The sequence below is a fragment of the Hyperolius riggenbachi genome, chromosome 4, assembly GCF_040937935.1.
Source record: "Hyperolius riggenbachi isolate aHypRig1 chromosome 4, aHypRig1.pri, whole genome shotgun sequence".
NCBI lineage: Eukaryota > Metazoa > Chordata > Amphibia > Anura > Hyperoliidae > Hyperolius > Hyperolius riggenbachi.
The window spans coordinates 463,181,312-463,203,587 of NC_090649.1; the positions used below are offsets into that span (position 1 = coordinate 463,181,312).

At 46.1% G+C, this 22,276-nt stretch overlaps 1 protein-coding gene across 3 annotated transcripts in view; it reads right to left on the minus strand.

Annotated features, from left to right (window-relative positions):
* Positions 1–22,276, minus strand: part of SUSD4 (sushi domain containing 4) — a 243,224-nt gene that overhangs the window by 176,973 nt on the left and 43,975 nt on the right. The window contains exons 1-2 of one of the 3 annotated variants that reach the window (XM_068279674.1): positions 13,701–13,806; positions 12,955–13,123 (exon numbers count right to left, since the gene is read on the minus strand). In XM_068279674.1, coding sequence (XP_068135775.1) covers positions 12,955–13,084 — 130 coding nt within the window. In that variant the 5' untranslated portion in view covers positions 13,085–13,123; positions 13,701–13,806. Of the gene's footprint in view, positions 1–12,954; positions 13,124–13,315; positions 13,442–13,700; positions 13,807–22,276 lie in introns of those variants that run through there. The other 2 variants (XM_068279672.1, XM_068279673.1) reach the window with 2 other exon arrangements.

Below are 22,276 nucleotides of genomic sequence, written 5' to 3' on the forward strand. Positions count from 1 at the left end.
TGATATTGTGGTGAGACCCCTCCCACTGTGTGATGTCATGACCATGGACCCGACAGTTTGCTGTTTGTGAACCTCATTGTTCTGTGAGAAATAATGGCTGTTTCCATCTGTCAAGCAAGAAGTATCCCCCTCTGTGCATGGAACTCTCAGTAATGAACATTCCTCAAAGATCACCTGGCAGAACTGAAGATGTTGCCTCCTTCTTTGCTCCCACCCAGATATAGTAGGCTTACATGTAAATCTGTACATACAGACCTGTTGGTGTATAAAAGCATATACTACAATAGAGGATTCGAAAGGAAATTCTACAAAATTTGGACCCGCTGGTTGTACCTTAGATTGTAAATCTCTGGCAGGGTCCTCCCTTCCCTAGTGTAGTCTACATGATCCTGTGCTCCTTTCCTATGACAGCCTGTACTTGTATTACTGGGCCTACCTAACCAGCCCAAAATCACACGATCATGTATCCTGTACCGTTTGCCTTGTATAATGTTGTTGTATGTTGTATAACCTTGTTACATCTGTCATTCTTGTATCATTGTATATATTTATAGTCCAGCGCTGCTTACTGTATTATGTTGGCGCTTTTATAAATACAATAAACAATAATAATAATAATAATTGTCCAAGTTTAACTACCGGTTTTCGCACCGTATAAGACGCTCCGGCATATAAGACGCACCCAGGTTTAGAGGGCAAAAATCAGGGAAAAAGATAATCGAAACCTGGTCTGGAGCGTCTATATATCAGGAGCATCTTGTACATGTCCTCCCCCAAATGGTGTCCTCCAATGTTCCTCATGTGTCCCCCATGTGTCCTCCTGTATGCCCCATGTCTCCTCCCTGTGTCCTCTGGTGTGACCCCCTTGTCCTTCCATGTCCTGGACTCCCCCTGTGTCCTCCTGTTAGACCCCCTGTGTCCTCCTGTCAGCCCCCTGTGTCCTCCTGTCAGCCCCCTGTGTCCTCCTGTCAGCCCCCTGTGTCCTCCTGTCAGCCCCCTGTGTCCTCCTGTTAGCCCCCTGTGTCTATTTGTCAGCCCCCGTGTCCCCGTGCCTGGCTCGTGTCCCTGCCTGCGTCTCCTCCCTCCCCCTTGTGTCTCTGTGGCCCCCCCAGTGCAAACAGCGGCAGCAGCAGCTTACCTCCTCCATCTTGCCCGCGGCGAATGAAGACATCCGGCTTCTCCGTGCGGCTTCCTCTAGTGTCAGGCTTCTAATGACGCGTCATTGATGACGCGTCATTAGAAGCCCGGGCAAGATGGAGGAGGTAAGCTGCTGCTGCCGCTGTTTGCACTGGGGGGGGGCCACAGAGACACAAGGGGGAGGAAGGAGACGCAGGCAGGGGGGAAGCCAGGCACAGCGGGGACAAAGGCAGGGAATCCCCGATGGCGGCAGGTCGGCGGTTCGTATCGGCGGGCATTCGTAAGTTAGGGATTCCCTGCCTTTGCCGTATAAGACGCAGGGACTTTTTCTCCCCACTTTTTGGGAAGAAAAAGTGCATCTTATACGGCGCCAAATACGGTACTTCCGTACCAGCAGTCTCTGCCCCCTTAAGGACCAGAGACTGCTAGTACGGTAACGCCACTTAACCACGAATCGCCGGGAAAGATCCGCTGCTCCGTCCCTGCTGCAGGTCCCTCTCTCTGCCGTTGTTATGACGGCAGAGCTGTGCAAGCAGGTCAGGAGCCGCTTTTATTGGCTCCTGATGCTGTCAATCAATGTAAGCCAATGGGATTGGCTTACAGTGATGACAGGGTCAGGAGCCAATGAAATCGTCTCCTGACCGTCTCACACAGCTCTGCTGTCATATAAACGGCAGAGTGAGTGATCTGTGGCGGGGACATAGCGGCTCGATCGGCTGGAGCGGCAGTAGTGCATTGAAGTCTACGACCTGTCAGATCTGCACTGCTACATGCAGGACGTAGATCTCAACTGCGTCGGCCCAGAAAAGGTTAAAGAGAACCTGAACTGAAAATTCAAAGTCATAATAGACATAAACATGTCATACTTACCTCCTGTGTAGTCTACTCATCGATCTCTTTCTCCTCTCCTGCGTCCTGTTTGTCCACTGTGATCAATGGAATTCTCCGTCCTCCATTTTGAAAATGGCCATTACCCCATAACAGCTTCCTGGTCAGCACACTGTTAAACTGTAATATCGCCCACTCGAGCAATAGGGAAATATGGACATTACCTTGCACATTCGGTTGTAACTGACAGCTGCTGATATATAACTAACAGCAACTGGTATATTTCAGTTCTGACAAAATATTGTCAGAACTGGAAGGGATCACTGTAAGAAGAAAATGGGGGGCTTCTGCAAGGAACTGACGGTGAGGTTAGGGTGTAATATTTATTTGCAGCCACATCATGTGTTTATTTTAAATAATTTTACTCAGTTCAGGTTCCCTTTAAGCTTGATACGTAGCTACACCAAGACACTCTGTTTATTCTAACTCTTGGTGTATACCGGTAACTGTTTTCCGTGACATGCTGTTATGTAAAAGACGGAAGGGGACTTATGGACAGGGGGAGATTGCGGCGGAAGGAGGGGGGGGTTATTGTTTTGGGGTTTTTTTGTCTGAAGAACAATAAAACTATTTCTCACAAAAAAAGATGTCGCCACCAATGATAGCTGTCAGAATGTAAATCAGGGAGAGGAAAGATTTTACAATGGGCAAACACTGTCTAAATGATTTATAAATGAATAGATTAAAAAAAAAACGTACTATTTAAGCTATAAGTAATATGCTTATTCATTATGTTATTTTCATTACACCTCCTTTAGTGTCTTACTGATGGTAACAATTTAGAATATTTCTAGGTGCATTTATGGTAGAGAACAACGCTCACATCGCCATCAGCAGGGAATGAATACTTTGCCTCTCAATGCCGCTATTCATTATTAAAAAGTTATTATTAGCTGCAAGGAAGCGGATCGGTATTAGACACCGGCAAAACCGGCGAGCGGAATCACAACCTGCGCTTTTATAACAACATCCTATCCCTCCATGATTTAGCGAATGCACTTCCCCGGAAATCTCAGTTCAGCGAGTTTAAACGTTTAAATGTTTCGATATTGTGCCGCCGCCATTCCCCGATTCTCCCCATTACTCCGCCGCGCTATAAAATTCCTGTTTTCTCTTCGGCGTTTTACTCCATTTCTATTGTCTATTCGCATTTTTTCAGCTTTTGACTTCACAGTTATAAAGGAGAATGACTTTCATGTGAGCTTATACAAGAATCTGTACGTAAATCGTCAAGTGATTACAGTCTCCCCGCTTCCTTATTACAGATTTATACTTTTCACCTTCATACTTGAAATCGCTGTAAGTCTGTTGAATTAAATATGTCCCTGTAGGGTAGACTCATTACTTATCTCACCTTATTCGCTCTTCACCTTATCAATATAAAACTTTATCAAGCATCCCGAATGCAAAAAAGTTCTGAAATAAGGGAAGAAAAGCAAGACTGGAGTCAAGTTTATCAGCAGGGGCGTTGCTAGGATCCTAAGAGATTTAGGGGACTTTTGGGGACTGCAGATGAAAAATGGGTGTGGCCATAGACTGGAATGAGGGTGTGGTCATGGGTGGAGTCAAAATTACTTGAACTTAATAGCGGTTTAAGTAGGCCAGCTCAGCAAAATGTTGGCTGAAACAGCATATCACATTAAAGTGGATCCAAGATGAAAAACTAACTATGACAAGTAACTTGTCTATATATCTTATCTAAAGTTTAGATAGTTTGTACGGCAAATCGAACTGCAAACAGCTTCAACAGTTTATGATTATTTATTCCTGTGATACAATGAGGGCAGCCACGTTCTGTTTGCCACATTACACAAAGGCAAGCTGATAGCATCTGCAGCCCTCAGCGCAATCCCCTCTCCTCCTCCTTCCTCCCCTCTGCCTCTGAAATCTCTGGCTAGTAACCTCCTCCTCCTCCTCCTGCCCAGACTGAGCTCCCATAAGCCCTTGCTACATGAGTCTGAGAAATGCTAAGGCACTCTGAAGCTGTGGGCGAGGCTTGTTTAGTTTATAGGGAATTAAGAGTATTAAAACAAAACAAAAAAAGTATTTGGCTTGAGGAATGTCCTATAAACTATATGAAAGGAACACAATTATGCAGTGAGTAAAAGTTTATCTCGAATCCACTTTAATAGGCAGTGTCACTTAAACATAACTAGGCAGAGTTACCTGGCTTCTGTGCTGGCTGGTCTGGCTTTCCGCTGGGCAAGCTGGCCTGCTGCCAGTTCCCCCCATAGCATTCTCCGACCTTCTAGTGGATCCCTTCCCATACTCCCAAGGACCTCCTATTGAGGCACCACAACTTTCAGCATGCCCCCATAGAATAACCACAGCTCCCTGCATGCCCTCATAAAGGCATCACAGCATCTAGTATGGCATCAAAGCACCCAATATGGCCACAGAGAGGCACCATAGCACCCAGTATATCCCCATTGCTTTGTGCTGTGGTGCCATGCTGGGTGCTATGGAGCCTCTATGGGGCACGCTGGGTGCTGTAATGCCATGCTGGGTACTGTGGTGCCTCTGTGGGGCATGCTGGGTACTGTAATGCCTCTGTGGGGCATGCTGGGTACTGTGTGGTACCATGCTGGGTGCTGTAATGCCATGCCGTGTACTGTAATGCCTCTGTGGGGCATGCTGGGTACTGTGTGGTACCATGCTGGGTGCTGTGGTGTCTATACTCTGCCTGGAGGACATTCGAACACCCAGAATAAATAAGGGGCATGTGCCACTGATCGTTGGGGCTAGCAACGGCCTTTTTATCAGGCAGTGGCGTAACTACAATTCATGGGGTCCCCCAGAGAAACTTTGGTGGGGGCCCTAATGGTCACACCACTCCCTTGCCTCCCCTTGGTGCCCTTTATGGCTTGGGGCCCATCTCACAAGGGTCAAAAGTGTGGCCATCGTGATCTTCACACTCATAACAAGTGTAGCCACAGGAACACCTGATCTGAAGTATAATCCTTGTATGGGAGGAAGGGAGGGTTAGTAGTTGGGGCCTCCTACAGCTCTGGGCCCCCCTGCTGCTTCCCTCTAGTTACACCCCTGTTACCAGTATTGAAGTCTCATACATATGTTAGAGGAAACTCGGCCAAGGCGACAGATAAGACCACCTTTAAAGAAAGTACAATAGAATGTTGTTATAATAAACTTGGGTATAGTAAACATTCAGGTATAGTAAACTACCTCTCCAGTTTTGCAGGACATGTGCTGCAAGTCCCGCCCGCGGAGGTATCGGAGCCACTCACAGGAAGCGAATGGCTGCCTTTATTCAGTGACGGCTGCAATTTTTAAGGAGCCCTGGATACTGTACCAGCAATTTGTCTACTTATCCTCGTAGTTCACACAATGTACAAGTGCTTGTACTGCATCCCCAATGGGAGGACAGAGTTTTTCCTTTGCAGCAGAGAATGTACCAGGGCATGCTGAGTTATTTCTTGGACAATTTTTTGATATGGTATATCACTCTTCCTCGTCCCTTGGAGTTTACTGTAACGAGATTATACCGTATAATGTGTGGCCCCATTGCCTCAGTCGGTGATCAGGCTGGTGGATCGATTTGGCCGAGCGCTAGCTGAGAACATTGTTGCTCCCACTTACTCTGCCCACCACACAGCAACAGAACAAGTCGCTAGCCTGCAGGCTAGTCCCTAGCTTGCCATGTCCCATGTCTGTACTGCGCTGTCCCTGTAATGTCGCCCAACTGATCATGACACGAACCCTGCCGGGTGACATGACTCACATGCAGCTCCAAGCTTGTGCATTTGCAGTTCTGAATCCCTGAATCGCCGCTGGGGGGAAATTCATAGACACCCTTCGACTGATGGAGCGAGTAGATGAAGAGGATCAGGAACGTGGAACGGGAGGGACGCTGAAGACAACGATCAGCATTAGGCTTCTCAGAATAAGGTTATGTAGCCCTTCATAGGTTTGGTTTAATATTTATTTTCCTGATTCATAGGTCCTTTAAAGAGAACCCGAGGTGGGTTTGAAGAATATTATCTGCATACAGAGGCTGGATCTGCCTATACAGCCCAGCCGCTGTTGCTATCCCAAACCCCCCTAAGGTCCCCCTGCACTATGCAATCCCTCATAAATCACAGCCATGCTGCTGACAAACAGCTTGTCAGAGCTGGCTGTGTTTATCTTTATAGTGTCAGTCTGCTGCTCTCCCCGCCTCCTGCAGAACTCCAGTCCCCGCCTGCATCCCTTCCCTCCCTGCTGATTGGAGGGAAGGGACGGGGGCAGGGACCGGAGCTATGCAGGAGGTGGGGGAGCAGCTGAGACTGACACTACAGATGTAAAAAGAGCCTCACAGCACGGCTGTGATTTATGAGGGATTGCAGAGTGCGGGGGGACCTTAGTGGGGTTTGGGATAGCAACAGAGGCTGGGCTGTATAGGCAGATCCAGCCTCTGTATGCAGATAACATTCTTTAAACACACCTCGGGTTCTCTTTAAAAAGTAAGGAAATCCCCAGAGTTCAGGCACCCCTCAAGCCTTCTAGTGATGGGCTTCCGAATAGCTCTGCCGTTCGTAACTGTAATTTCAAATATGTCTTGCTTGCCGCGGCAGAGGTTACCCATGTCGCCGCCTATAGCTGATGCGTTCCATGTCGCTCCAATGCTTTCCCCTTCCAGGTTTGAAGGAGTAGGCATAGAAGTGATGTGGAATGCTAGTGAAGGTGGTGTGGACCGAATCAGCTCCCCCTGCTGCGGCCAGCAAGACGTATTCATATTCTCATTCCATCTACACAAACACACAATTTGGTCACCACTTAAAGCAGCAGGGACAGCCATACTATCCCAGGAAAAAAAAACACATATATAAGTAGACAACTACTTGTTTTACTTACATAACATACTGTATATATTGCACTGTCCACATTTTGATTTCAGTAAATAAAGAGAATTCTGTCCCTGCCATTTGCCATCTTGATTCCCTCTAACTTAAGCCAATCCTGACATCACTTCCTCCCTTACTTTTCTTTTTCTGACCTCAGCCAATCCCTCAGCGCTGAACTGCCCTCAGCCAATCTGTGAGGATCAGGAATGTGGGAGGGGAGATAACAAGCATCCTTCTCATCGGCAATGGCAAAACTAGAGCCAGGTTGACTGAGATTTATTACAGCAGAAACAATTCTGATTAGATTGGTGTGCTTGCAATTCAGGGTAGTGTTGCAGGCTGCAGAGGATCTGTAACGATAAAAAATGCCCATGGGGGGTACTCACCTTGGGAGGTGGAAACCTCTGGAGCCTAATGAGGCTTTCTCCGTCCTCCGTCCCACGGCGGTCTTTCACTGCCCCTCTGAACAGCGGGCATGTAAATATTTACCTTCCCAGCTCCAGTACAGGCGCAGTACCGGCTCTCGGCTCCGAAATAGGTGGAAATAGCTGATCTCAGTCATGTCCGCTCTAATGTGCAGGTGCAGGTTGCCTGCGCAGTAGAGCGGCCCTGACTAGGATCGGTTATTTCCACCTATTTCCTAGTGGAGAGCCGCAACAGCGCCCCCGCTGGAGCCAGAAAAGGTAAATATTGCACAGCCTGACAAATTGTCGGCTGTGCATTCGGAGGGGCAGTGAAAGACCACCCTGGGACGGAGGAGGACGGGGGAAGCCTCATTAGGATCCAGAGGCTTCCACCTCCCGAGGTGAGTACCCCAGGGGCATTTATTTTTACTACAGAGTCTCTTTAAAGCATTTAAAGGGTGTCATTGCAGGTTTCCTCTGAGGCACTCTGGTTTCCTCCTACACCCTAAAAACATACAGATAAGACAACTGGCTTCCCCTAAATTAGATTGTGAGCCCCTCTGTGGGACAGTAAGTTCCATAACAAGTGCTGTCATTTTCAATTATGCAAAATTTGATTGAGGGAGCGTTCAAACTCGTCCAAGTGTTTTATACAAGCGATTTTCCCACACTCACGATTCTGTGTTTGCAATATTTACATTCTATTTGTACAAACACTCGTGAGCATTTTTGTGCGATTTTTATATGCGTTTGTATGCAACATTTCGCATTGCGTCTTTCCTGTGAATATTAAAGAAGCTAATTTACAAGAAAATCCATTGTTCAAAACGCCAATTTTTATGCAAGTTTTCGGTGTTGCCATTGCCTTGCATTGAAACTCAAATCGCACATCACACTTAAAAAAAAAAAAAAAAACACAGACCAACTGACCAAATTTTAAATGTAGAGAATTCGCAGATGCAATTTCATTTTTCACAGAACTACATTACATCTGCAGCAAACACATTTTTGCAAATCACACACATTTTTACAGTGTACCCAAGCTGAAGTTCGGGTACAAAATCAGATACTTACCTTAAAGGGAACCTAAACTGAGCGGGATATGGATGTTTCCTTTTAAACAATACCAGTTGCCTGGCAGTCCTGCTGATCTCTTTGGCAACAGTAGTGGCTGAATCACACACCTGAAACAAGCATGCAGCTAATCCAGTCTGACTTCAGTCAGAGGACCTGATTTGTATGCTTGTTCAGGGGCTGTGGCTGAAAGTATTATTAGAGACACAAGATCAGCAGGCGATTCAGGCAACTGGTATTATTTAAAAAGGAAAAATCCATATCCTTCTCAGTTTAGGTTCCCTTTAAAGAGGAACTCTAGTGAAAATAATGTAATAAAAAAGTGCTTCATTTTTACAATAATTATGTATAAATGATTTAGTCAGTGTTTGCCCATTGTAAAATATTTTAAATCCCTGATTTACATTCTGACATTTATTACATGGTGACATTTTTACTGTGGGCAGGTGTTGTAGCTGTTGCATGTTTTTTTGGCAGTTGGAAACAGCTGTAAACAGCTATTTCCCACAATGCAACAAGGTTCACAGACAGGAAACTGCCAGGAGTACGTACTCAAGAGTTTCTTGTGGGAGGGGTTTCACCACAATATCAGCCATACAGCGCCCCCTGATGGTCCGTTTGTGAAAAGGAATAGATTTCTCATGTAAAACAGGGTATCAGCTACTGATTGGGATAAAGTTCAATTCTTGGTCGGAGTTTCTCTTTCAGGCCTAGTGCACACCGGAGCGTTTCCGCTGCTGTTTGCGATCTGCTTGCGGGTGCGGATCCGCTAGGGTAATGTATTTCAATGGGCTGGTGCACACCAGAGCGGGAGGCGTTTTGCAGAGACGCATACTCCCGGGCTGCTGCAGATTTTGGATTGCGGTGGCGTTTCTGCCTCAATGTTAAGTATAGGAAAACCGCAAACCGCTCTGAAAAACGGCACTTCAGAGCGGTTTGCCAGGCATTTTTTGTTACAGTAGCTGTTCAGTAACAGCTTTACTGTAACAATACATGAAATCTACTACACCAAAACCGCTACACAAAACCGCAAAACGCTAGCTGAAACGCTGCAGAAAAATAAGAAAAAGCGTTTCAAAATCTGCTAGCATTTTGCGGATCTGCTAGCGGGTTTTGGTGTGCACTAGGCCTAAGAGAGGGAAGCCTCAGGATCCTATTGAGGCTTCCCTCCCTGCTATGCTGTCCCCCGTGGCTGAGTACTCTAATTACTAAGCAGTTAGATGGTGGGATTTTTTTAAATCCCTCCTAGAGGTGAGGTTTAACAAAAGTAAAGATTGCAACTGAATAACTCCTAACTTACTGACTTTTGAGCAACACCCTGTTCTGTTATTACCCAGGTTTAGGTTGCAATAGCAGACAATTTTTTGAGAGCAGTTTTGCTCTATTATTATTATTATTTATTTATAAAGCGCCAACATATTCGCTGGTGCTGTACAAAGTAAGAAACAAACATGGGGTACAAAATAATACACATGTATTTAAACCCCCCAAAAAAGTAATCAAACCCAGTATGTATTCCATCCAGCCGGTCCTGCAATTCAGAGAGCTATGGATAGCACAGCCGGACAGCACAGCCAACAACCCGACTAAAAGCAAGCCAAAGAAAAAAAAAACTTTGATACTCACCTATCTAGAGGGAAAGCACGGGATCCCATAAAGCACAGGTGGCAAACTCAAGGCCCGCAGGCCGAATGCAGCCCTCCGAGCCATTTTATGTGTCTCCCAAGAGCTTCCAATGTGCATCATTGTATTCACAAACACCTGATTACTTAAACTAACAACACAATTGTTGCCTCTTTGGTAGGATATAAAACGTAACTTTTAATAAATAAAGATATAAAATACACCCAGAGCTGGCTGTCTTAATTACAAACTCATAACTTATGAACTAGGGGTCTATAATAAGCAACACTGGAAAGATTACTTCCCCCCCTTACAGTTCATATCGTCAATAATAAATTACACAAAACCCCCACCAAAATAACCCAACATGTTTCACTTCCTAGCGGAAGCTTTTTCAAGGGAACAAAGTGAAGTGCAAAAGTGCATTGGTGCTAAGGTGCAATACTATTAAAACAAAGAAAATAACATGCGTCAAACAGCGTGTACGCTCATGACAGCAGCCTAAATGAACTGGCTTATTTGGAGTCCTTTTATACTTCCTGGACAGTCACATGGGTGTGGGTGTGTTCCCAACTCCACCCATTTGTGAAAAAAGTCCTGGTGATTGGTCCCTGGGCTTGTCTCTTTGATTGGCTGGGCAATTTTCTGTTATTTTGGTGGGGGTTTTGTGTAATTTATTATTGACGATATGAACTGTAAGGGGGGGAAGTAATCTTTCCAGTGTTGCTTATTATAGACCCCTAGTTCATAAGTTATGAGTTTGTAATTAAGACAGCCAGCTCTGGGTGTATTTTATATCTTTATTTATTAAAAGTTACGTTTTATATCCTACCAAAGAGGCAACAATTGTGTTGTTAATGTGCATCATTGTAGGCAGAAAAAGAACAATAGTACACTGCCTTCCCATCCAGAGGTTGACAGTGCTTCTGGTTGAAATATCGTCAGTTTGACCCCCTCCCCTGCAAAATTAGCATGGGGCCCCCTCCTTTGGTAAAAATTTTCCCCAGGTGGCTGGTAAAAAAACCGAACACACATCTTCACTCTACGGCACCCTCTCCTCACATTACAGAGCAGAGTAGCAGTGTATTTACCTGCTCCAGCACTGCTTACTGTCTCTTCTGTTTTTCCTAGCAGCTGCAAACTCTGTAATCTGTGCTTCCATACCTGCAGCTCCTGATCATGTGACATGCATTCAGAGCAAGAGGTAGGCAGCATAGAGCCAGTGTCTGTCAGGAAGAGTAGAGGAGACCTCCACAGTTTAGACACTCTATTCGAGACATTGAATTTTAAATCTTAAAGAGAGTCTGAAGCATTATTAAAAAAAAACAAAAAACAGATACCTAAAGAGGGGAAAGGCTCTGGGTCCTATAGAGCCTTCCCCTTCCTTTCCTCGTCCCATCGTCCCCCGCAGGCTCCCCCGCTATGGGTCGGAGACTGCTTCCGCTATGGTTGTGCTTCGGAAGTGTTCAGGAGCACTCGGGCCGCTCCACACTGAGCACGCGCGAGCGACACTCTCTCGCACACACATAGTACAGAGTCGCCGTCTTTCGTGTGCAGTCGTGCTCCTGTAGTCTTCCGACACCTCTGGCGGTGGGAGAATTAAACGGAGGAGCCTGCAGGGGAATGAAGAGAGGAACAGGAAGGCTCTATAGGACACAGAGCCTTCCCTCTTCCTAGGTAAGAATCTGATTTTTTAATTTTAAAACGGCTTCATATTTACTTTAATAAACAATCTGGCCTATGACTTTGTTGATGTTTTAGATGTTGGCCCTTTATGTGATTGAGTTTGACACCCCTGCCATAGAGCCTTCACGGTCATCTCTTCATCCCCTTGTTCCAGCAGGGTCTCCTGGTGACATTCTTCTTCAGCCAGCTTGGTGGCTTACCTCTTCGGGACTCCTTGGGCAGTCTTCAGAAGAACTCGTGTCCCCGAGTACATCTGTAGACTAATGGATTCGTACTGAGCATGTGCGAGTCCTAACTTATGCATGTGCAGAAGAGATGCGCTCAACTTAGGAAGCACTTCGCAAGTACCTCCGAGCCCTGTCGAGGAATCCCAATGCCTGTTATAATAGCATTGAGGCTATGACACGCTTGCTGTTTTTGTTTTCCATGTCTAATGTCTGTATATATAATATGTCTGTATAGCACTTTTGAGCAGTCTAGCACTTTGTTATAGTACCCCTGACGAAGCCCCTATTTTTTTACAGGGTGAAACATGTTGAGTTGTATGGTGGGATGACATATGTTTAGATAAGATACAGTCTGGGAAAGAAGGGTTACCTACGATGTAAGGATTTATATAACCTCACTCATAGGGTTCTGTGAATTTCTCTTCCCTCTATCAATTAAAGGAATACTTAAGGGAAAAAAAAAATGACATTTACTCACCCGGGGCATCCCTCAGCCCCCTGAAGCTGGATGGTGCCCTCGCAGCCCCGCTCCGATCGTCCTGTCCCCGCCGGCGGCTACTTCCGGGTTCGGCGACAGCCGCCGACAGGCTGGGAACGCGGCTGATTTTCCGCGTTCCCACTCGCTATATGCTGCTATAGCTTACAGCTTCAGGGGGCTGAGGGATGCCCCGGGTGAGTAAATGTCATTTTTTTTTTTCCCTTAAGTATTCCTTTAAGTTACGGGAACATTTTACAAGCTTAATGATTTTAAAACTATTTATCAAAGGTTATGTTTTAAGACATCTTTGTGTAAAAGGTATAAAACTGTATTTATTGAGGAATGCCATAGGAAAGCAACTTCAATGGGGGCCCAGCGGTGAAACGAGGGCGGACCGGGAATGCTCTTTGGGATCCACAGCCTACCCTCTCCATAGGCGAGGATCTGACCTGAATTTCAGAACCTAAGTAAATTAACCTCGCGCTGTCAACAACATAATCTTGATAACACTGTCACTCTGAAGTCAGAAGTAGAGGTCACTTCATAAAAAGTTACACCCGCCACTTAAGAGAAGGAGAATGGATTGGTGGACTTACCTGCGGAGAGCTGCACTGGACCGAAGCAGAGTGCCAGCTGTACCCACAGCAGCAGAGCCAGCACGGTCTGCTGCTGCTGCTGACCTAGAAAGGACGGGGGTCCCCCGGCTCCGCTCATTCCATTACACATCTTTCAGCCAGTCCAGGCATCCGAGCCCCACGGCCAGACCTGCGGGAGGACACAGAGGTTAGACGCTCGCTCAGCAGCCCTGGCACTGGGATCCCCGGCATACAAAGCAGCCTCCCCATATAGGTGCACTACCCCCCCCCCCCCCCCCCCTCTCGGTGCAGACAATAGCATGTACAGCAAGGACTTATCATGCACCATGCAGCCCAGGGCTGGGAGATGGGGAAAACTCACTTGTCAGAAACTGGCCAGCCAGCTTGTGCTGTGTGCAATGTGCAGAGAGGGTTGCATTGCTCCTATGTCATCTGTGTGTGTCTCATCTCATGGTGTGTCCTCCTGCCTGTGCCTCTTCCCCATACAGTACAGTGACAGCTCAGGAGCACAGCCCCTCCCCCCTGATCAGACATGCACGGCTCTGCCCTCCCCCTCTGCACGGATATTGCATCCTGATAAGGTCAAGGGGAACACAAGAGAGGAGAGCCTCCTCCTTATTAACACCTCTCGTGGTTGGAGTGCAGCTTGCTTGCCTGCAGTGAGTGCTGTCACTTCTCTCCAGCATCTGTGGGGTTAACAACAACCTTCCCCCCCACACACACCCCCCTCCCTCGATGAGATTTACCTGCAGCAGACACAGCCGGGGGGGCTCCTCCTCCAGCACGCGCAAATCCCCTCTTCTGCCGCTTCTCCGGCTTGCTACATTGTAGCTTGAAGCTTCACCTGGGAGGCGCGCCCCCGGGGCTCTGCTGGCTGCGCGGGAGCGCGCGTGCGCGACGCTCTCCAGGGTCCTGAAAGCAGCAGGGAGCGCGCGCGCACAGGTAAGAACTGGGGGAACCCAACATGATGCAGCTCTATTGCTCTGCAGGCTGCTGCTGCGCACTGATAACCTTCATCAGACACAATGAGCGAGTGCAGAGGGGCTACAAAGAGAACCTGTCATTCTACAATACACTGACAAGCTTACCACCTCTGCTCTGCCCGTGTAGTAGCTAAAACCTATGATATGACCCCAGACCTAGACACAATGACTGCATGTTATTGGCAGTGTTGCCAACTCATCCCTTTAATTACTGACTCATCTAAGTTATACAGGTCCTGGGGCTATTTGCACATAATCAGTGCCTTGACTGCATCTACCTAGCCACAAAACCTGTATAATTCATATGTGTCAGTATTTAAAGGGATGAGTTGGCAACAATGGTTACTGGGCATAGCAATGCACGCACCTCCAGTACATGGGAGATGTACAGTCACTCGCTGTTGCTTCAAAGACAGCTGGAAGTAAAATGGGCGCCCTGAGAAAAATGTACCTGGGTCCCACTTTTATTTCGAGGCAGGTAATGCGGGTACCATCAGCCACCTGGTAAAATAGGTGGTGCATAGACCGCAATGCTAATTGCAGATATAGCGGTGCCTGCTTGGAAATTTGTGTACCAGATTAAGTTGCATACTGGTAAGCGCAAAATTGCAACAGCTGGTGCTGATAAAGTAATTTGAGCGCCGGACGTGGGGTCGGTAGTGGCAGCAGCAAAGATGATGCAGATATGGGCGGGTTTTGCGGTAGGGGAGGGGGTGTCGCTTAGGGTTATGCATAGTTTGTGTGAGGATAGGGTGAGATTTAGGGCCCTTTTCCACTAGCGCGTTTGCGCTAGCTGAATCGAAAAATCGCAAACCGCAAGCGATTTTACAATCGCTAGGGTTTGCTAAATAACATAGGAATCGCGGTAGGGTATTTCCACTACCGCGATTCGTTTTTTTGTCAAACGCGATCGCGCCGCGGAGCGATCTTTGCCGCAATTTTGCTATGCAGTACAGTGCATAGCAAAATCGTGAATGCAATCGCCGGAGGTTTCCCGACTTTTGCGATTCAGCAATCGCTAGCGTTCAGCGTGAACGCTAGCGACTGCTAGTGGAAAAGGGCCCTAATGTTGATTATTGGTGGATTTTGTGGTGGGGTGTATGTTAGGGTTCGGTCATCAGTGTGGGATGGGGAGGGGGTTCCATTAGGGCCTGAGCCCACTAATGCAGCTGTGCGCAGTTGTGTCCGCTTTTCAGCAACATATCACTGTTACAGATGCTGAAAAGCGGACACAACTGCACACAACTGAATTGGTGGGCTCAGGCCCTTAGCGTTAGGCATCTAGTGGGCTCAGGCCCTTAGCGTTAGGCATCTAGTGGGCTCAGGCCCTTAGCGTTAGGCATCAGTAGAGGAGGGCTCGTGTGCCACTGTTAGGTTTGGTGTTACTAAAATATTGGTAAAAATTACATATATTTTACTATCGGAATTAGCAACTGACTTTAGTTCAATATCGGTTATTTTACATATATCCCACTAGCCGTTACAGTTCCAGACTTGGAGGCCCCGACGGAAACACCATCCCTGGAACGCAAGAAGGCCCCTTTTCCACTGAAAATCGCGATCAGCATCACAAATGCACTGATTGCAATTGTCTCTTTTTACGCTGCATGCGTTCAATGTGATTATAGAGTCCAATGTTCACACTGCGCACCTGCCATTTCCAACAGAACATTTTTGACCAATCACAAAATGCTGCATGCCGTGCATTTGGCTAATATTCAAAGCAGTGGAAAAAAGGCACGGCGATTGCCATGTTAATTGTGGCGCCCTTGCAATCAGAAATGATCGAGATGTCCAGTGGGAAAGTCAAGGTGCAGGGAATGCATTAACAATGATATGGGTCCCCCTGCTTCAGGGCCCCAATGGCAGCTCATATGGCAACAGAGCAGTATTATTCACCAGGCAACCTAGGCAGGTGCTCGGGGCCTAGTGGGTGTCAAGGGACCCACCTGCCACCTTCTCTGACCTCTCTCCACTTCAGCTTACCAAACGGACCACAAGGGGGCATCAGATCTGCTACCTTGCCTAGTGGTCCATAACATCTTAAAGAAGAACCTGAGATGGATGATACGGGGGTATTTATACTTACCTGGGGTTTCCTCCAGCCCTATGAGTGACCCCCCCTTACTGTCCTCTCTTAAAGTGGAATAAAACCCAGCCATTCTTCTATGCTCTAAAACATTATTTACAGTATATTATATACTACCAGCATTTTTTTTTTTTACTAGAACAGCATTCAAAGGGTTAAACACAGGACAGAAAAGCTCAATGCCGGGAAAGCTGGACGAATCGGAACTAGAGATAATGTTATGTTGTGTTTTATACCGCTTTAAAATCCCTCTCTTCTGTGCATGCGTTCAAAGGGTTAAACACAGGACAGAAAAGCTCAATGCCGGGAAAGCTGGACGAATCGGAACTAGAGATAATGTTATGTTGTGTTTTATACCGCTTTAAAATCCCTCTCTTCTGTGCATGCGCGGCCCGGCCATGTGCCAACCCCCCGTGGCGTAGTACTGTGCAAACACAGAACGCTCCTGGATACGGGAGCGTGGCAGGGGTGTGCGTGCGGCCGGGCCATCCATGAGATGAAGCGCACAACTGGCCAGATTATTTACCAGAGAACGGATCGGCCGGAGAAGACAGCGAGGGACCCCACGCATCTAATGGGGCTGGAGGAAGCACCCGGCAAGTATAAATACCTTATCTCAGGTACACTGTAATCCACTATAATTACCATCCATCTCAGGTACAGTGTAATCCACCTCTGTATAGCAGTAGCTACACCCCTGACCTCTCAGAGCATTGCTTGTGTGTGAGAGCCATACACCAGCGCCAGCGGCATAGTTATATACCGTACTCGGCAGTGAAATGCCAGCCGCAGCGGCACCATCGATATTAGGGCTGGATTTCTGCTGAAATCAGACACATGCTCAATCAAACTAATAACTAGTATTTGAAGAGCTCAGAGAGCAGAGCAAACAACCACTGCACGAAACTGAACTCATCTCAAGACTAAATGACTATAATCATTATTCCCAGGCAAGTCAAGTCCATCTTCACACCAGATCTGAGTGCGTCACCTCGGGTAGGATAAGGCATAAAGAAATATAAATGATCTCTTTAGAGCAGAGGTGGCCACACTTTTTTAGCTTGTGACCTACTTTGAAAATTCTGAATTGAAAATGAACTACCAGGTAGAATCTAGCTCAGGCATGGGCAAACTTGGTACTGTTGAGGAACTACAAGTCCAACAATGCATTGCAGGAGTCTGACAGCCACAGTCATGACTCATAAAGGCAAATGCATTGTGGGATTTGTAGTTCCTTAACAGCTAGAGGGCCAAGTTTGCCTGATCTAGCTAATGCAGGCCACAACTGCAGCACATGCACAGCGGCAGTCCATCAGTGATTACCACAAGTCACAACTGCAGCACATTCACAGCGGCAGTCCATCAGTGATTACCACAAGCCACAACTGCAGCACATGCACAGCGGCAGTCCATCAGTGATTACCACAAGCCACAACTGCAGCACATGCACAGCGGCAGTCCATCAGTGATTACCACAAGCCACAACTGCAGCACATGCACAGCGGCAGTCCATCAGTGATTACCACAAGCCACAACTGCAGTACATGCACAGTGGCCGTCCATCAGTGATTACCACAAGCCACAACTGCAGCACATTCACAGCGGGTGTCCATTAATATTTACCACAAGCCACACCTGCAGCACATGCACAGCGGCAGCCCATCAGTGATTACCACAAGCCACAACTGCAGCACATGCACAGCGGCAGCCCATCAGTGATTACCACAAGCCACAACTGCAGCACATGCACAGCGGCAGACCATCAGTGATTACCACAAGCCACAACTGCAGTACATGCACAGCAACAGTCCATCAGTGATTACCACAAGCCACAACTGCAGCACATGCACAGCGGGTGTCCATTAATATTTACCACAAGCCACACCTGCAGCACATGCACAGCGGCAGCCCATCAGTGATTACCACAAGCCACAACTGCAGCACATGCACAGCGGCAGCCCATCAGTGATTACCACAAGCCACAACTGCAGTACATGCACAGCAACAGTCCATCAGTGATTACCACAAGCCACAACTGCAGCACATGCACAGCAACAGTCCATCAGTGATTACCACAAGCCACAACTGCAGCACATGCACAGCGGCAGTCCATCAGTGATTACCCCAAGCCACAACTGCAGCACATGCACAGCGGCAGTCCATCAGTGATTACCACAAGCCACAACTGCAGCACATGCACAGCGGCAGTCCATCAGTGATTACCCCAAGCCACAACTGCAGCACATGCACAGCAACAGTCCATCAGTGATTACCACAAGCCACAACTGCAGCACATGCACATAGTTATATACCGTACTCGGCAGTGAAATGCCAGCCGCAGCGGCACCATCGATATTAGGGCTGGATTTCTGCTGAAATCAGACACATGCTCAATCAAGCTAATAACTAGTATTTGAGGAGCTCAGAGGGCAGGGCAAACAACCACTGCGCAAAATTGAGCTCATCTCAGGATAAAATGACTATAATCATTATTCCCTGGCAAGTCAAGTCCATCTTCATACCAGATTGGAATGTGTCAAGTCGTGTAGGCAAAGGAATAAAAAAAAAATTGTAGAGATTGTAGAGAAATCCAGAAACAGTTTTACCTATTAGATGATGCAGATATTTTAAATATAGTCTGAAGCTGGATTTTCATATCTGATATCTTTGCCCTCTTTACAGTCAATATGGTATTAAAGTGGACCTGACCTCTTGCACAGGGCACAAGGAAACAGAGAAATGCACCCTGTATGTATTTAGAGAGAAGAGCCTCTCTAATTCCCCCTCATCTTCAAGTAATCACAAGTGTAATTTGATCCCTCCGCTGTGTCAGCACAGACATTTGGCAGTCACAGCTAACAGGATGTTAAAGGATACCCGAAGTGACATGTGACATGATGAGATAGACATGGGTATGTACAGTGCCAGGCACACAAATAACTATGCTGTGTTCCTTTTTTCTTTCTCTGCCTGAAAGAGTTAAATATCAGGCATATAAGTGGCTGACTCAGTCCTGACAAGAGGTGACTACAGTGTGACCCCCCACTGATAAGAAATTCCAACTATAAAACTCTTTCCTAGCAGAAAATGGCTTTTGAGAGCAGGAAAGAGATAAAGAGTCAATAGTTCATAGGTTTTAGCTCTGGCATACCTCAATGAATGTGTCATTGAGCAAAAACAATAAAACAGTTAAAACGTAAAAAGTAGATTTAAACATAAAATAAAACCGTGGAATATCTTAAAAAGTCATTTTTAGCAGAAGGAAGATAGATACAATTGTTTATTTCATTAATTTATTTTTGCTTGGGGTGTCTTTTAACCCTTTGTCTGCTTCCATGAAAGCAGGAAGTAGACACTGCAGATTTATTGCAGGAGTTCTGTAAGTTGTAACAAAGGATTGTTTTTCTTTAAAGGTTATTATACTGTTGCTTATCTTTTAGAGCAGAGAGGAGGTTCTGAGTTCAGGTCCGCTTTAATGCATTACCTTGAGGCCCCCCCTGCAGTGTTAGGGAGTCTTGCCTTGAACTCCTTACTGAATAGGCCCATGAGTTCCAGTTATTACAACGCTTAAATTGTGTCCCTAGTACAATTTATAGCGATAATATTTTATTTGGAAATAAAGATGTATTTTTTTCTGATTAGTGTTTTTATTTTTATATCATATCAACAATTACAAGCCCTTATTTACAAAAATAACAGTTATATACCCTCATGACATACATATTTAAAAGTCCCTAAGGTAACTATTTATGAATTTTTTTAAAATGATGTCTATTTATGTTTTATTTATTTTTTTTACAAGTATTTTAATTTGGTGACTATGGGGTAGCGGTGAAAGGGGTTAAAAAAAATAATCATATATTTATTTTATATATAACAGTGTATGAGGGTGCATTTTTACTTTTTGGCCACAAGATGGCACCACACTTAATGCCTGTGTGCTATGAACAGTACACAGGAAATATTATGTGTAGCTGTTTTACTTCACTTTGTTAATGAATGCCATTGTCTCACTGATGCCGCCTTTCATTCATCACAGGTATTGTGATGGGGTTTGGGTACAGCTGTTCCCGTTCACCAATCACGTAACAACGGGATGGAGCCGGGTGCGCACACGTGAGAGCCTGCGATTGCACGCACGGTGATAACAAACAGACGTTTATCTACGCCCCTGATCCGGAGATGAAGTACAGAGGAGGCGTAGATAAACGTACCAAGGATCCGCAAGTTAAACTATTAATTTTAAAATGATGAGAAAGGAATGTGAAACTCACTTCAATAATTTAACACAATCTAATCGAAAGTAAATTAACATTTTCTAGTTCTTTAATTTGACATAACTGAAAAAGATTACAGTTAATCTATTGTTCTTATTTTGTCACCTTTGTTTTGCCTATTACCGAATAAAAATCGACATCTATCAGAGATGAAACGAGCTTGGCCAGCATTGTCAGCCGTACAAAAACATCACATGTATAATCACAGCGAGAACTTCTCTTAACTAATAATAGGAAAGTCCAAATTTTTATAAAAAAAAACACATAATCATTATTCCCAGAAATAAATATTTAAAGAGGAACTTCAGCCTAAACAAACATACTGTCATTAAGTTACATTAGTTATGTTAATTAAAATAGATAGGTAATATAATCTCTTACCCACACTGTTTTAAAAGAACAGGCATATGTTTGATTTCATGATGGCAGCCAGCTTTTTGGTTGAAAGGAGGTGACAGGGGGCATGAGACACAGTTCCAACTGTCCTGTGTCCTGAGCACCTCTCCCAGTTGCTAGGCAATGTGAATAACAACATAGGAAATCCCATCATGCTCTGCACAGCATCAGGGAAAAAAGCCCAGGCTTTTTTTCTTGATGGGTGGAGCTTAGCTAAAAATGCAGCTAAAAATGATGCTTTGGTAAGAAAAACAAAGTTCTGATGCTGTGAAACTGTTAAAGAAACACCAAGCCTTTTCAGTTCTGCTGAGTAGATTTTTAGTCTGGAGGTTCACTTTTTAAGTAAACCTAAAGTGAAAAACTCACTCCAGGTTTGATACTTGCCTAAGTAGAGGGCGCTTAAAGTGTACCCGAGGCAGTGCAGAAGGGGCAGATCGGACACAGAGGCATGTTCCCTGCTCCATGACATGACCCTGTGTTCCCTATGCTCTGCCCACCTGCCCCGCGCCACGCTGTTACACCCCCAAAAAAATTGCCAACATGCAGCTTGTTGGCAATCTCGTGGGGGAAGGGGCGTTCCTTGCAGGAGAGGCACTCCTGCAAAACGCCCACTCTGGGTGTCAAAAACGCCCCCTCACTTCTCTCACTAGCTCTTTGCCGCCTATTGCTGCCCGTTACCCACCTTTCTGAGCTTCTCGGATGAGAGCTCAGAGTGCAGCGTCTGAAAGGCTTCAGGGAGGGGGTATCAGGGAGCAGCAGGAATGGACGCTACCTGTGACAGCTTACCACCCGGATCAGGTAGTATGTTTTTTAGTACAAAAAAAGCCATCTCGGGTTCTCTTTAACAATCATCAATTTTCAGTCTGATTAATAAAGCCTATACAACCAATGATGTCCCTGGTGGTTTTTACTCCAACTCCATATCAAGCTCCGTTATTTTCAATACTTGTTCACTCAAAAAAACAAACAGACAAGAGATAGTGTAATACTGTACGACACCAATTTGAATACACCCTCCACCAGCTGACAGTCTTAAACAGGGCTGTATTTACCATAAGGCACAGTAGGCACATGCCTACAGGCGCCTGATGATAGAAAGGCGGCTCACTCTGCTCCTCGAGCACCTTCCACCCACCTTCCCTATGCAGAGTCCTGAGTGGAGTGTAAATGAAAGATAACTTGCCCAGCGCTCGGCATTCCACTGATGAGATCTCGTTTCCATCCGAGGCAACTTAATACTGAGGGCACCTCTGGCTACCTAATACTAAGGGGCACCTGTAACTACTTATGACGAGCAAGGGAAGTAAGGAAGAAGTGACAGCTGGGCCAGCCAGCACACTTGCGGTGCAGTTCGGCGGGGTTGGAGGTTCATGGAGGGAGAAGTCTAGGGTGCCAGGACATCTGTGCCTATAGGCTCCTGTGAGGTAAATCCGGGCCTGGTCTTAAGCCCCATACACACGCTCAACAGCTGTCTTTTATGCAACACAATTATCAAACAACTTTTGTTGTGAAACAAGTTGAAACAACCAAAAAAAAATTCTTGCTATTGTTTACAGTCCAGTGTTCCCCAACCCTGT